Here is a 12,260-nt window from a genome sequence, read left to right as displayed (position 1 = left end):
CAAACAATGGCTCCCTTTTGTTTCCTCCCTCCCGCCCCTGGTAACCAATGATAAATTTTGATTGGTATACATTTGCCTGTTCATGTCATTTCATATAAATGAGATCATACATTGTTTGTCCTTTTGTGATTGACTTGTTTTACTCAGCATAATGTCTTCGAGGTTCATCCATGTTGTAGCATGTATCAGGACTTCATTTTCCTTTATGGCCGAGAAGTGTTTCATTGTATGTGTGTACCACACCTTGTTTATCCATTCATCTGTTGATAGAGAATAAATTGGAATTTATTTCAAACCTGTAACGTTTAGAATGGTTCTGTGCTGGGTTAGTTGGCTCTGTGGTGTAGTGTCTTGGAAACGTGTGGCTTTAAAAGAAATGTTACCTTTCCTCCCCCAATGACAAACTCTAATGGAGATTTGGTGCTATGTTGTCTTACTAAAGACATCCTAGGTGTTTTGTTATGGATTTCTAAAGTATAGTAGATTTGATTACTGTGAGATACTTTCTTCTGGTACTTATATCTTTATCTGAATTTGTTGGAAAAAATATGTTAGTGATGGAAGCTCTACATATATTTTTTAAAAAGCTGTACTTACCAGTTTTATTCAGTTGGTAAACTGTAACAGATGTGTAATGTTTATCTTGTTTTCTATGCAGCACCTTTAGTTATCCCTCCTGGTAGAACCATTCCCAGTTTTACCACAGCAGAACTGGTATGTAACTTCTTTAACATATATTTTAAAAGATACACCTGCCCCTTAGTGCATGGTGGCAGAACAGGCGTAGATAAAATTCACAATCCTCTAATTGAATGGGAAAAGATATGTGAGGGATGGGGAAACAGGAGTAGCTTCTATAGCAAAAACTCAGGAGTTCCAGAATTGACATTTTCTTACCAACTTTTCCTATCTTTCATGGCAGCAGCATCTGCCAAGTCTGTACCTACAGTGTTAGGAGAGTTTTGAAGTTGCTGAAGTTGTATGCAGTTTTAATACACTGTATAATGGTGGGTCCTAAATAAATAATTTTGAGGTGGTGGGTTTTTTTTTTTTTTCTGATTTTCTTCCCCCCCAGCGTTGAGCTATATCATAGTTTTTCCTTTTACCGAAGTGAACTATTCTGGTCATTGTCTGTCTTTGTAAAGTAGAAGTTAGAGTGTAGGTTTCTTTTCCCCCTAGCATTTAGGGGCAGGAAATAAAATTACAGCTTTCAATAGAAAATTGAATGGCTTTTCAGGTGGGGAAGAACAGATTTTTTTCTCTTTTATGTTACTTCTGTGGTACTGATGATACATGATCTACTGTTTTTCATTTTCTTTCAAACCATTTTACTTTTGTAAGGTAAAAAGTTTAGTGGGCCATCTCTTCCCATTTCTTCGTTAAAAACAACCAAAATCCTCACCCTCATCAGGATTTATGGGGAAGTCTACTGTTTTGGATAGGAAACCAAGAAGAAATATGTCTGACCTTTAAGTTCATGAGAATATACATTTTTTTCCTGATTGTAGAAATATAAATTTCTACAATATGATAGAAATACAAATTGTAGAAATGTATGCGTATAAAAAACAAAACCAAAATCCCCCAGAGATTTATAAAGTAAAAAGTGAAAGAGCCCTGCACCCTTATTGTGCAAAGATAACTGTTTCACCATGTGATATGTGTCCGCCTAAACTTCTTTGAAGAAATTACACTGGTTTTCAGGGTAGAAGTAGGATCACTGTCTGTACTGTTCCTGTAATTTTTTTTAAGCTTAATAATATAGTGGGACCTTCAATGCCAGTAAATGTAGATTGACCCCAGTGGTTGTATCACAGTTTAATTAACTAATCTTTTGTTGATAGACATTTAAATTATTTCCAGTCTTTCTAATATAGCACTCCATTGAACATACATGTACATATGTCTTTGTGTACTTATGTGATCATCAGGATAAATCCTGGAAGTGGAGTTTATGGCTCAAAAGTCATGCATAATTTCAATTTTGATAATATATTGCAAAATTGTCCTCCAAAAGGTTCATATCAATATATACTCATAAAAGCAGTGGTCTTAGAGAACTGATTTTTATCACATCTTCACCAACGTTGGGTGTTACTAATCCTAAGTATTTGCAGATCTGCTAGGTAAAAATGTTTGTCTTTTGATTTAGTGTCTTTTTTTTTCAAACCTGAAGTGAGGTTGCCATGACTCAGAACCAACTCTACAGCAACTAACAAGGTTTAATTTTTCCAAAATAAGAATGATAGGCTATCATATTATCTACATTAAAATACTGTAAGTGATCCACTTACAGACTAGAAGACACTGATAAACAGCTGTGGGCCTTGTATTTGGCACCTTGAGAATCAGTGGCCCAGACAGGGGGTATGAATTTTACGAATCAATGTTCATAGTACTCACTGAGACTTACTGGCTCATTGCTAAGAGCTGTAGAACAGAATTTGTCTTGCTCCCTGGTGGGATGACCTAACTTGAATATTAAAAAGTTTTATTCAAAGAACTCAGCCCTAATGAACTTGTCAAAACTATCGTCCTACTGTTCTGAATCAGATTTTTTAACTCCCTGTGAGGCCAGGGAAAAAAGGTACAACTCCTTTTCTAACTTTCTAATGTAAATTTCTCATATCCAGGGCACCTCAAACTCCAGTGCAAATTTTACTTTTCCTTCCGGTATCAGTTATCCTATTCATGTACCAGCAGGTGTGACGCTACGGACTGCATCTGGTGAGAGTATATTCTAAGGGTTTAGCGTGGGTACTAACTTCCGGATATTTAAGTTTCATGATTTTAATATACTACATACCAGAAATTATAGGAAATTTTAATAAAATCTGGAAACCTTGGTGGCATAGTGGTTAAGAGCTATAGCTGCTAACCAAAAGGTCAGCAGTTCAAATCCACCAGGACCTCCTTGAAAATGCTATGGGGCAGTTCTACTCTGTCTTGTAGGGTCGCTATGAGCCGGAATCGACTCGACAGCAGCAGGTTTGGGTTTAGTGGGTTTAATAAAATCTATTTTAAATGTAATAATAAATGGTGGTTATTATAATCATGGAGGCATCTGCCACAAAAGATGTTATAATAGGCCTTGTGCTGTGTTTTATTCCCAATTCTCTTTCCCAACTTTATTTAGATGCTTTATATATATTTTCTCTAATTCAAGGGCGTTATCTACATTTCAACAGATACAAAATAAAATAACATATCTGGGTGCCTGCTAGCTCTAACAAGGAAAACTGAAAATTAAGCTCATTCACTTTTTCCTCCTCTCTTGGAGGTTGCATGGTATACTACAAAGAACGACTGAAGGTTTGAAGGTTAAACAACCTCTGCTTTTCAGAACACTGTTTCTTGATTTGAAAGAGTACAGTGTCTAAACCTTGGGTTGTAAGGTTTAAGCAACATATCCAACTTGATGCTCAAAAAAGAAATTCCTTTTTTTCTCTTCTTTTAGTAGTATTTTAGAGGAAAGAGAGAGAAGACATTTGATAATTTTTGAAATAATTAAACTTTTTTTAGTTGGCCTTGCAGTTTTTATGTGAGACCTTAAATATCAGAAATATATTTTGTATGATTATGTTTATTAAAATCCCATTTTGGGTTGGTAACACTGCCATTTATTTATCAATGGGAGAAAATGGATTAAATATGGTGGCCTGCGTATATATTAAAATGTACTATATAACCAATAGTAGAAAAGGCTGGAGTTAAAGAAAAACATTTAATTAAAAAAAAATAAAGAATAATATAGATGCATTGTAGAAAATACAAAAAAGCCTGAAGAAGGAAATAAACACTAGTAGAGAGAACCACTGTTAACATATTGGTACATTTCCTCCCAGTCTGTTGTGCATGAGATTTTTTTGTTTAAAGAAAGTTAGGATTCTCTTATACTTACAGCTTTGCTTTCTCCATTTTAAGGCCACCTTTATAAAGTCAATGTACCAATTATAGTGACACAGACTCCTGGAAGAGCAAGTATTCTTCAGCATCCAGTTCAGCAAATATTTCAGCAGCTGGGGCAGCCTCCCGTAATACAGATGAGCCTTCCACAACTGAGCTCGTCTCCTCACACAACTACTGAAAAACCACAGGGACTGGAACCTGTGTTCCAGCAGCCCACGGTTCTGCATCCTGGGACGGTGGATAGGAAACACGTAGAAAATGTCACCACCGACGTATTTGTCCCTCCTGGGAACGAGCATAAAATCATGTTGGACGTTTCGTTGAGTCAGCAGGAAAGCCCTCAGTATGTCAATCTTCCAGGCGTTGTATTTGCCCCACAGGTCTCTCAACTAGATTCTAACGTGGAGTCAGCGCTCAGTGTTTCAACGACCGTGACTCAGAATCTGCGTGGTAGGCCCTACTCCGCGGGCCCTCGGGGGGCTCTGCACCAGCACCTGCCTGATGTTCAGCTTCGTGTTCTTAAAAATAGGGTGTATGGATGCGATTCTGTAAAGCAACCAAGAAATGTACAGGAGCCCAGCAGCCTACCCGTCTCAGAGAAGGTAGTTGTATGTTCAGCTTAATGGTATTCGATGGCGGGCAGTGACCAGTGTTCAGACGTCCTCAGTGTTTTTTTTTTTTTTTAAAGCAGTTTAAGTTTAATCAGAAGTCTATGTTTGTTTTCCTTTAGAAGATTGCTTCTTTATTGCTGTATTTCATATAACCATTAGTTCTTAAAGTATTTATGCTCGGCATTTTTAAACTTTTACTTTAACCAATGAATTAGAATATTTCTTTAAAGAAAATGCATTTGTTTTAAGGTAATCCATTTTACCTTTTCTTTATATTGTGAGAATTGTTTTTTCCTGGCAGGTGAATTTTTTTTTTAAAGACCCAGAAATCCATCTCAGTAATTAAATATTTTCAGGTAATGCCTTGTCATATTTAATATACAAAAGAAGTCCAGAGTTTTTTTTTTTCTTCCTTTACCTAATTTTCCTAAACTCCCAATATGGAAGTTTTTCCTATATGAGGAACTGTTTTGCCAGTATATATTTTTGTTTCTCCCTACCTGCTAAAATACTGGATTTATTTAATTTTGTTTAGAAGTGTAAACCACTAAAAAATAGCTTGTAATTAACGTTCTTCACTGAACATAGGCCAGAGATATTAATTTCCAGAGACTTCATAGTGATGGAAAAAAGATTCATAGAGAATTTTGGATGGTAAAAATTAAAAAAGAACAATCTTGCATTATCTTTTTTCCAAATGACTTGTAGCTAATTCCTGTTATAAGATTTAGTGACACCTGACAAATAATTACAGGCTGTACCATTAGCTAATTGTTCAGTGGTTCTCTCGAGCCACTGTACAAACCTGTAGTAATGGGTATTTAAGTGCTGCCTTAATATTTTGTTTTCAGAATGTTTTAAATTTCCTAGGTAGAATGGGAAGTTATTAGGGTACAGTGAGGGACAAAGAGCAAAGAACGTGACTGTCTAAAACTGTTAGGCCTCTTCTAGAATGTTTCAGGTGTTTGATGAAGCCTGTTCAAGACCTCTTAGCAAGTCTGTTTTTTGGTTTTGGTATGAAGTGCCGAGATTTAAGTGTGTTTTATTTTGAGAATTTTTTCATGATATTTCTCATACAGTACGTAAGACTGTAAAAATCAATGTAGGCTGAACTCAATTATGAAACATTGGGTTTTGCAGTGAAAAAAGAAATAACTGTACATTTTAAAATAAGTGTTAGTTTTTGTCCTATTAGTTTGGGAGAAATTTTCTCCCTGGCCTATATATGAATTTCGCACATTTTTGATGGGATGAGCCAAGGACTTATGCTGCTGTTACTCATTAGATGTCGTCTTGTTGTACTTTGTTCTAATGTGGGGATGTAGATTCGTTAAGGGAGATAACCAAGGATTGTTTAGGAGAGTGTTAGTGGAGAATGTTATTGAAAGCTTGAGCTTTGAAGCCACCAAAACCAAACCCATTGCCATCAAGTCGATTCTGACTCATAGCGACCCTATAGGACAGAGTAGAATTGCCCCATAGGGTTTCCAAGGAACACCTGGTGGATTGGAACTGCCTATCTTTTGGTTAACAGCCGTAGCTCTTAACCACTACGCCGCCAGGTTTTCCTTCCAGATTCACCACTTACAAGCAGAGCTGTGTAATGTTACTCAATTATTCGGTCATAGTCCGTAAACTGAGCGTAATGCCAACCTCGTAATTTTTAGGATTATTTGAGATAATGTATGTCGAGTATTTAACAGCTATAGAGATTAGTGGTATCATGCTCTGTGATTTTATCATACATTGGGAAATGTTTCGTATAACTTTATTAGCTTTAAAATAGGTCTGTATTTGAAACAGAGTTTCTGGGTGGCACAGACGATTAATGTGCTTGGCTGCCAATTGAAAGGTTGGTGGTTTGAATCTACCCAGAGGCATCTTGGAAGAAATGACTGGTGATCTCCTTCCGAAAGATCACAGCCATTGAAAACCTTATGGAGTGCAGCTCTACCCTGAAACACATGGGGTTACCATGAGTCAGAATTGACTTGATGGCAACTGGTTTTTATATCTAAAACAAAAAATGTGAACCTATAAGATTATTTACTTTGTGAAAAAGAGTATTTACTTTGTGAAATGTTTCTTTACTGTCAGATACCTTTAAAATAGTTAGCAACCTGGTAAATTAAAAAAAATTTTTTTTTTTGAATAGCTTTTCTTTTCTCTACAAGTAGCTTTCAGAAATTACTGCTTTAAAACAAGTTACGACTGGTTATACTTGTTTACCTTTCCTGTATGGACTTCCAGAGATTGTGGGAATCTATGTAGATTTAAGAGCTAAGGATCCATGTAGGTTTAACATCTCTTACTATTACATAAAATATATTTCTGACAATCTTTGTGCTCTGATTTTAAAGTGCACATTACTATGTTCAGTTTTTCCCTGGTCTAGGAATTTTTTTCTAACCTTAGAAAGCTATTAAAAAAACAAAAAAATCAAACCCACTGCCATCAGGTCGATTCCAACTTATGGTGACCCCATAGGGTTTCCAGGGCTTTAAATCTCTGTGGAAGCAGATTGCCACATCTTTCTCCCATGGAGTCGCTGGTGGTTATAGAGAACTATAAACTCAGTTCTTCATTTGAACACCAAAAATTAGGAGTAGAAGGAGAGTGCAGCGCTAATGGATTGTTTTTGTGTAGCCTTTCTTGCCAGGGTCTTGTAATTCCCACCCAAATAATTGGGTGAGACTCTGCAGATAGGGTAATTATTGCCCACCAAGGGGATTGGTCAGCTTTGTCATCTCGCTTGGCTTGAAATGAGCCATCCCAGAGGTAGGAAAAAGAGGATCACACCCTACCAAGGAAGAACAGCCAGGAGTGGAGCGTGTCCTTTGGACCCAGGATCCCTGTGCTGAGAGGCTTCTGGAACCAGGAGACAGAGAGAAAAAGAGAGTGAGAGAGAGTGAGCTATGGCACCGAAGATGGCAAGAGGTGGCAGCAGAAGAGACCAACAGGAGACACTGCGGTGGGTTTCCCAGCCCACAGAGGGAGAAAGCTGAACGCTTTCAGGCAAGAGGCTTCCCGGTGGTATGCCTCTGGGTGCTTATCAGCAGAGCTAAAAGCTTTGTAACACTTGCCAGAGAGGGGCATGCCTTTGAGCACAGCTGGGAATAGGCTGTCCTGGTGGAAGGACTGTATCCTGAGCGTTCCTGCACCTGTTACTTCCCTAATAAAGCTCATAATCGTGAGTATGGTCTGTGAGTTCTGTGTGGCCACTGCAGTGAATTACTGAACCCAGGAGAGAAGTAGAGAGTGCCATGGGAGGGACGGCTGGTGTCAGAATTGGTAAAGATGGTGGAGAGAGGAGGCACGTCTGACTTCCCCGTCTCATGGGAATCAGCCTTGAGCTGTTGATCTTGACTGTCCTTCCCCCTTCGGAAGTTAGAGGAGATCAGACTTTGCCCCCACACCATTTTTACAGAAAGAAATGGGCATTGGTAGTGTGTCCTCTTTAACGCCTTTTTATCCTTTGCCTGTGCTTCCCACCCCCTCGTTGCCTTACTGCCAAATACTGTCATTCCTTTTGCCCTAGCTTCTCATTATCCGGCCTTTCTGCCTGTATCCTTTCGTTTTCTTCATGAGCTCCCTTTTGTCTTCCCCTGGAGTTTCTTAATGGTTCTCTGTCTTCAGCCCATGTCTCTTCTTACTTCGTGCTTTTCCCGGGCAATCTCGTGTGTTGCCATGGTTTTAACTGTCACCCATTTGTTGATAGACTACGTTTGTACCTGAATAACTCCCCCCAGTTTCATTCTCCTGTCCATCTGTCTTCGAGGCTTCTCCATCTGAATGTGTCAGTAAGTCACTGTTCTCATCAGAGATGCTGTATGTATGGTGCCATTACCTACCTGGTTCCCCAAGCTAAAGGCCACGGTGGTCCTTTTGGCTCATTCTTCTCCCTTATTCCACTTATATTAATCAGTCATGTGCCTTTGATTTTTGTTGTAACTCCTAAATATTTCTGAATCTGTCTTCTCCATCCCTACTATCATTGCCCTAATTATCTCTCATTTGGGCTAATAGTTTCATAATTAATTTATCAGTCTATAGCCTCTGCAGCTTCTTACTCCAGCCATCTCCTTCTATCCATCCTAAAAGTTTAATGTTTTGGCCTCAATGCTCAGAATTGTTTTGAATTGTTTCTCTGTCCCTTGATAACTATGTGACTTGGTATTACGGATTAAATCGTGCCCTCCAAACATACGTGTTGTAAATCTTAACCTCAATACCTGTGGTGGGAAGGCCTGGTGGTGTAGTGGTTAAGTGCTACGGCTGCTAACCAAAAGGTCAGCAGTTCGAATCCGCCAGGTGCTCCTTGGAAACTCTACGGGGCAGTTCTGCTCTGTCCTACAGGGTTGCTATGATTCAGAATCGATTCCACGGCAGTGAGGTTGGCTTTGCTTTTTATACCTGTGGTGGGAAGCCCTGGTGGTGTAGTGGTTAAGCGCTACGGCTGCTAACCAAAAGGTTGGCAGTTTGAATCCACCAGCCACTCCTTGGAAACCCTATGGGGCAGTTCTTCTCTGTCCTGTAGGGTCGCTATGAGTCGGAATCAATTTGACGGCAGTGGGTTTATACCTGTGGTTTAGAAAGAGGCTTTGTGGTGCAGTGGTTAAATGCTCTACCGCTAACTGAAAGGTTGTCCGTTTGAACCCCCAGTGGCTCTGCAGGAGAAAAGACCTGGCAGTCTCCTCTTGTAAAGATTATAGCCTAGGAAGCCCTTTGGGACAGTCTACTTTGTCCTATGGAGTTGCTATGAGTCGGAATCGACTCGGACACACAACAACATGCCTGTGGTTATGTTTGGATATGAGGTTTCTTTCTTACGTTGAGGTGGTATTAGTGTAGGGTGTGTCTTAATTCAAACTCTTTTGAAATATGTAAAGAGCAGATTAAGCAAGCAAGCATAAATGAAGAGGAAGCTACACACCACACATTTGTCAAGGAATCTAGGGATAGAAGCTGAAAAGAGACAAGGACCTTCCCTCACTGTGGACAGAGAGAGAGAGAAGCCCTGAATTCAGACTTCTAGACTCCTAAACTGTGAGAAAATGAATTTCTGTTTGATAAAGCCACCTGCTTGTGTTATTTCTGTTACAGCAGTGCTAGATAACTAAGACACTTGAGCTAGTTACTCAGTTCCCTCATTTGTAAAAGAAAGCCAGTAGTATCTGACATAGACTTGAGGTGGTGGAAGTGTTAAATGATGGTGTGATGTGCTCAGCAGCACGTTGTCTGACGCGTCCCAAGTGCTCAATGCCTGGAAGATACACCCTGGCATTTATGATTATAGACAACTGGGTTTGACATAGTTTAGCTTGAAAGATGTCAAAAAGTATTGTTTTAAATTATTCCATATTTATCGACCATTTATTTTTAATTTTATTGTGTTTTAGGTGAAAGTTTACAGTGCAGATTAGTTTCTCATTTAGGAATTTATACCCAGATTGTTTTGTGACATCTGGTTTTAATCCCCATAATGTGTTAGCAGTCTCCCCCTTTCCCTTTTCACCCTGTGTTCCCCGTGTCCCTTTGTCTACATTTCTTGTCCCTTCCTGCCTTCTCGTCTTTGCTTTTGAGCAGGTGTTGCCCATTTGGTCTTGTATACTTGTGTTATTGTTTGTTTTATAGGCCTGCCTAATCTTTGGCTGAAAGGCGGACTTTGGGAGTGGCTTCAGTTCTGAGTTAACAGGGCGTTAGGGGGCCATGGTCTCGGGGGTTCCTCCAGTCTCTGTCAGACCAGTAAGTCCGGTCTTTTTTTTGTGTGTGAATTTGAATTTTGTTCTACATTTTTCTCCTGCTCTGCCTGGAACCCTCTGCTGTGATCCTGTCAGAGCGGTCGGTCATGGTAGCCAGGCACCATCTAGTTCTGCTGGGCTCCGGCTGGTGGAGGCTGTGGTTCATGTGGTTTGTTAGTTCTGTGGGCTAATATTTTCCTTGTGTCTTTGGTTTTCTTCGTTATCCTTTGCTTCAAATGTGATGGAATCAATAGATGTATTTTAGATGGCCGCTGGAAAGCTTTTAAGACCCCAGAAGCTACACACCAAAGTAGGATATAAATGTAAAACATTTTCTTTATGAACTATGTTATGCCAATTGACCTAGATGTCCCCTGAGACCCTGGTCCCCAGCCCTCAGCCCCAGTAACTTGGTCCTTCAAGGTTTTTGGATGTGTTTAGGAAGCTTCTATGGCTTTGCCTTGGTCAAGTTGTGCTGACTTCTCCTATATTGTGTGTTGTCTTTCCCTTCACCATAGTTGACATTTGTCTGCTATCTAGTTACTGATTTGCCCTCCCACCCTTTCCCTCCCTTGTAAGCATCAAAGATTGCTTTTTCTGTGTGTCAACCTTTTCTTAAATTTTTCTCATAGTGGTTCATACAATATTTGTCCTTTGTGATTGACTTATTTTACTCAGTGTAGTGCCCTCCAGATTGGTCCATGTTGTGAGATGCTTCACAGATGTGTCATTGTTCTTTATTGTTTTGAAGTATTCCATTGTGTGTATGTAAAAAGAAAGTATTTTATAGCTTAGGTTTTTCTTGTTTTATATGTACCCCCTCCCCCCCATATGGGTGCAAAGTTGTCAGTACTTACTAGCTGTGGAAAAATAGGGCTTTCATGAGAAGAAAGCTTAATGATTAGAGAGTTGGAAGCTGGCTTTGGCCAACAAAACCTTATCTTGAAGCATCATGTACATTTGTTTATTGTGCTACCCAGCAAAAGGAAGAGATCTTGGGGAAGTGGGGAATCCTGGCATTCGCTGGGGTGCTTTATAATTTAGAGCAGAGAAAGAAAAAGCAGAGACCCTGGCAGGTGATACCGTCTGCACTAGAATTGCCGAGATTTCTTCACATTCAGCAGGAGTCTGTAGAAGAGTCAGCAGCTATGTGGCTTTTCCTTAACATTTAACAGGGTAAAAATACCAGTTCTTCTCAATGGCAGCCAACATCTGACTTTAATCATTACTTGCACATTGATACAATCAAAGAATTCCTGTGTTGTGAGCCCCCTTTTTTGGGGAAGCTGGAATGGTTGACATTTTGAAATAATGAAAACTTTATTTACTTGGTAACATACTGGTACTCTGTATATTGATAGAACTCTCAAGATGCTTGACAGCACGTGGCTTTGTTGCTTCGGTAAACAAGGCATTGCTATGTATTTCCGCACACTGGCATCATGCATTAGTGCTTAGATTTAGCCAATAATTCTAAAAGAAGTCTCATCTGCTGCCATGAAACTCAAATACATCAGAGCTAAGAGTTTGAATTACTGTCTTTTCCAAGACATTTATCAAAAAATGTGAGCAAAACACGACATTCTTCATGCATAATTTTTCTGGCTTTCCTAAGGGCAAAGCTTAAAGCCCTTGATTGATCCTTGGGGAGATTTTTTTTCTACTTTTGAGATAGAATGAAAGCCCCCCACCTAAGACTTTAACCTGGAGGAGCTTGTTGGTGATCTGTGTGGTAGATGTTGGCCACGGGGCGTCGAACTGGTTTGAACCAGTTTACTCATGGCCGACGAAGTGAAACTGGAACAGATCTGAATTTTTATACTTTGGGTGATCTAAAATGGGAAATTACAGGTCGAAGCCCTGGAATGGGAGACCTGGAAGAGGTGTCCCGAGCCCTTTCAGGAGCCTGATGTGTGTGATTGGATTATTGCCAGAACTGAGGAGAGCGATGCACATTTGAGAGGCTCATCTGGCCACCATCTTGGTGTGGGGCATTGCT

At 39.6% G+C, this 12,260-nt stretch overlaps 1 protein-coding gene across 2 annotated transcripts in view; it reads left to right on the top strand.

Moving 5' to 3' along the window:
• GTF2A1L (general transcription factor IIA subunit 1 like) overlaps window positions 1–12,260 on the top strand; it is a 55,520-nt gene that overhangs the window by 23,360 nt on the left and 19,900 nt on the right. For both annotated transcript variants that reach the window (XM_049870550.1, XM_049870549.1), the window contains 3 exons: window positions 659–714; window positions 2,634–2,727; window positions 3,925–4,511. In XM_049870550.1, coding sequence (XP_049726507.1) covers window positions 659–714; window positions 2,634–2,727; window positions 3,925–4,511 — 737 coding nt within the window. The remainder of the gene's footprint in view (window positions 1–658; window positions 715–2,633; window positions 2,728–3,924; window positions 4,512–12,260) is intronic.

This window comes from Elephas maximus, chromosome 26 (assembly GCF_024166365.1).
Source record: "Elephas maximus indicus isolate mEleMax1 chromosome 26, mEleMax1 primary haplotype, whole genome shotgun sequence".
Classification (NCBI taxonomy): Eukaryota; Metazoa; Chordata; class Mammalia; order Proboscidea; family Elephantidae; genus Elephas; species Elephas maximus.
The sequence above is the reverse complement of the archived record's forward strand: the minus strand, read 5'-3'. Positions and strand labels throughout refer to the sequence as shown.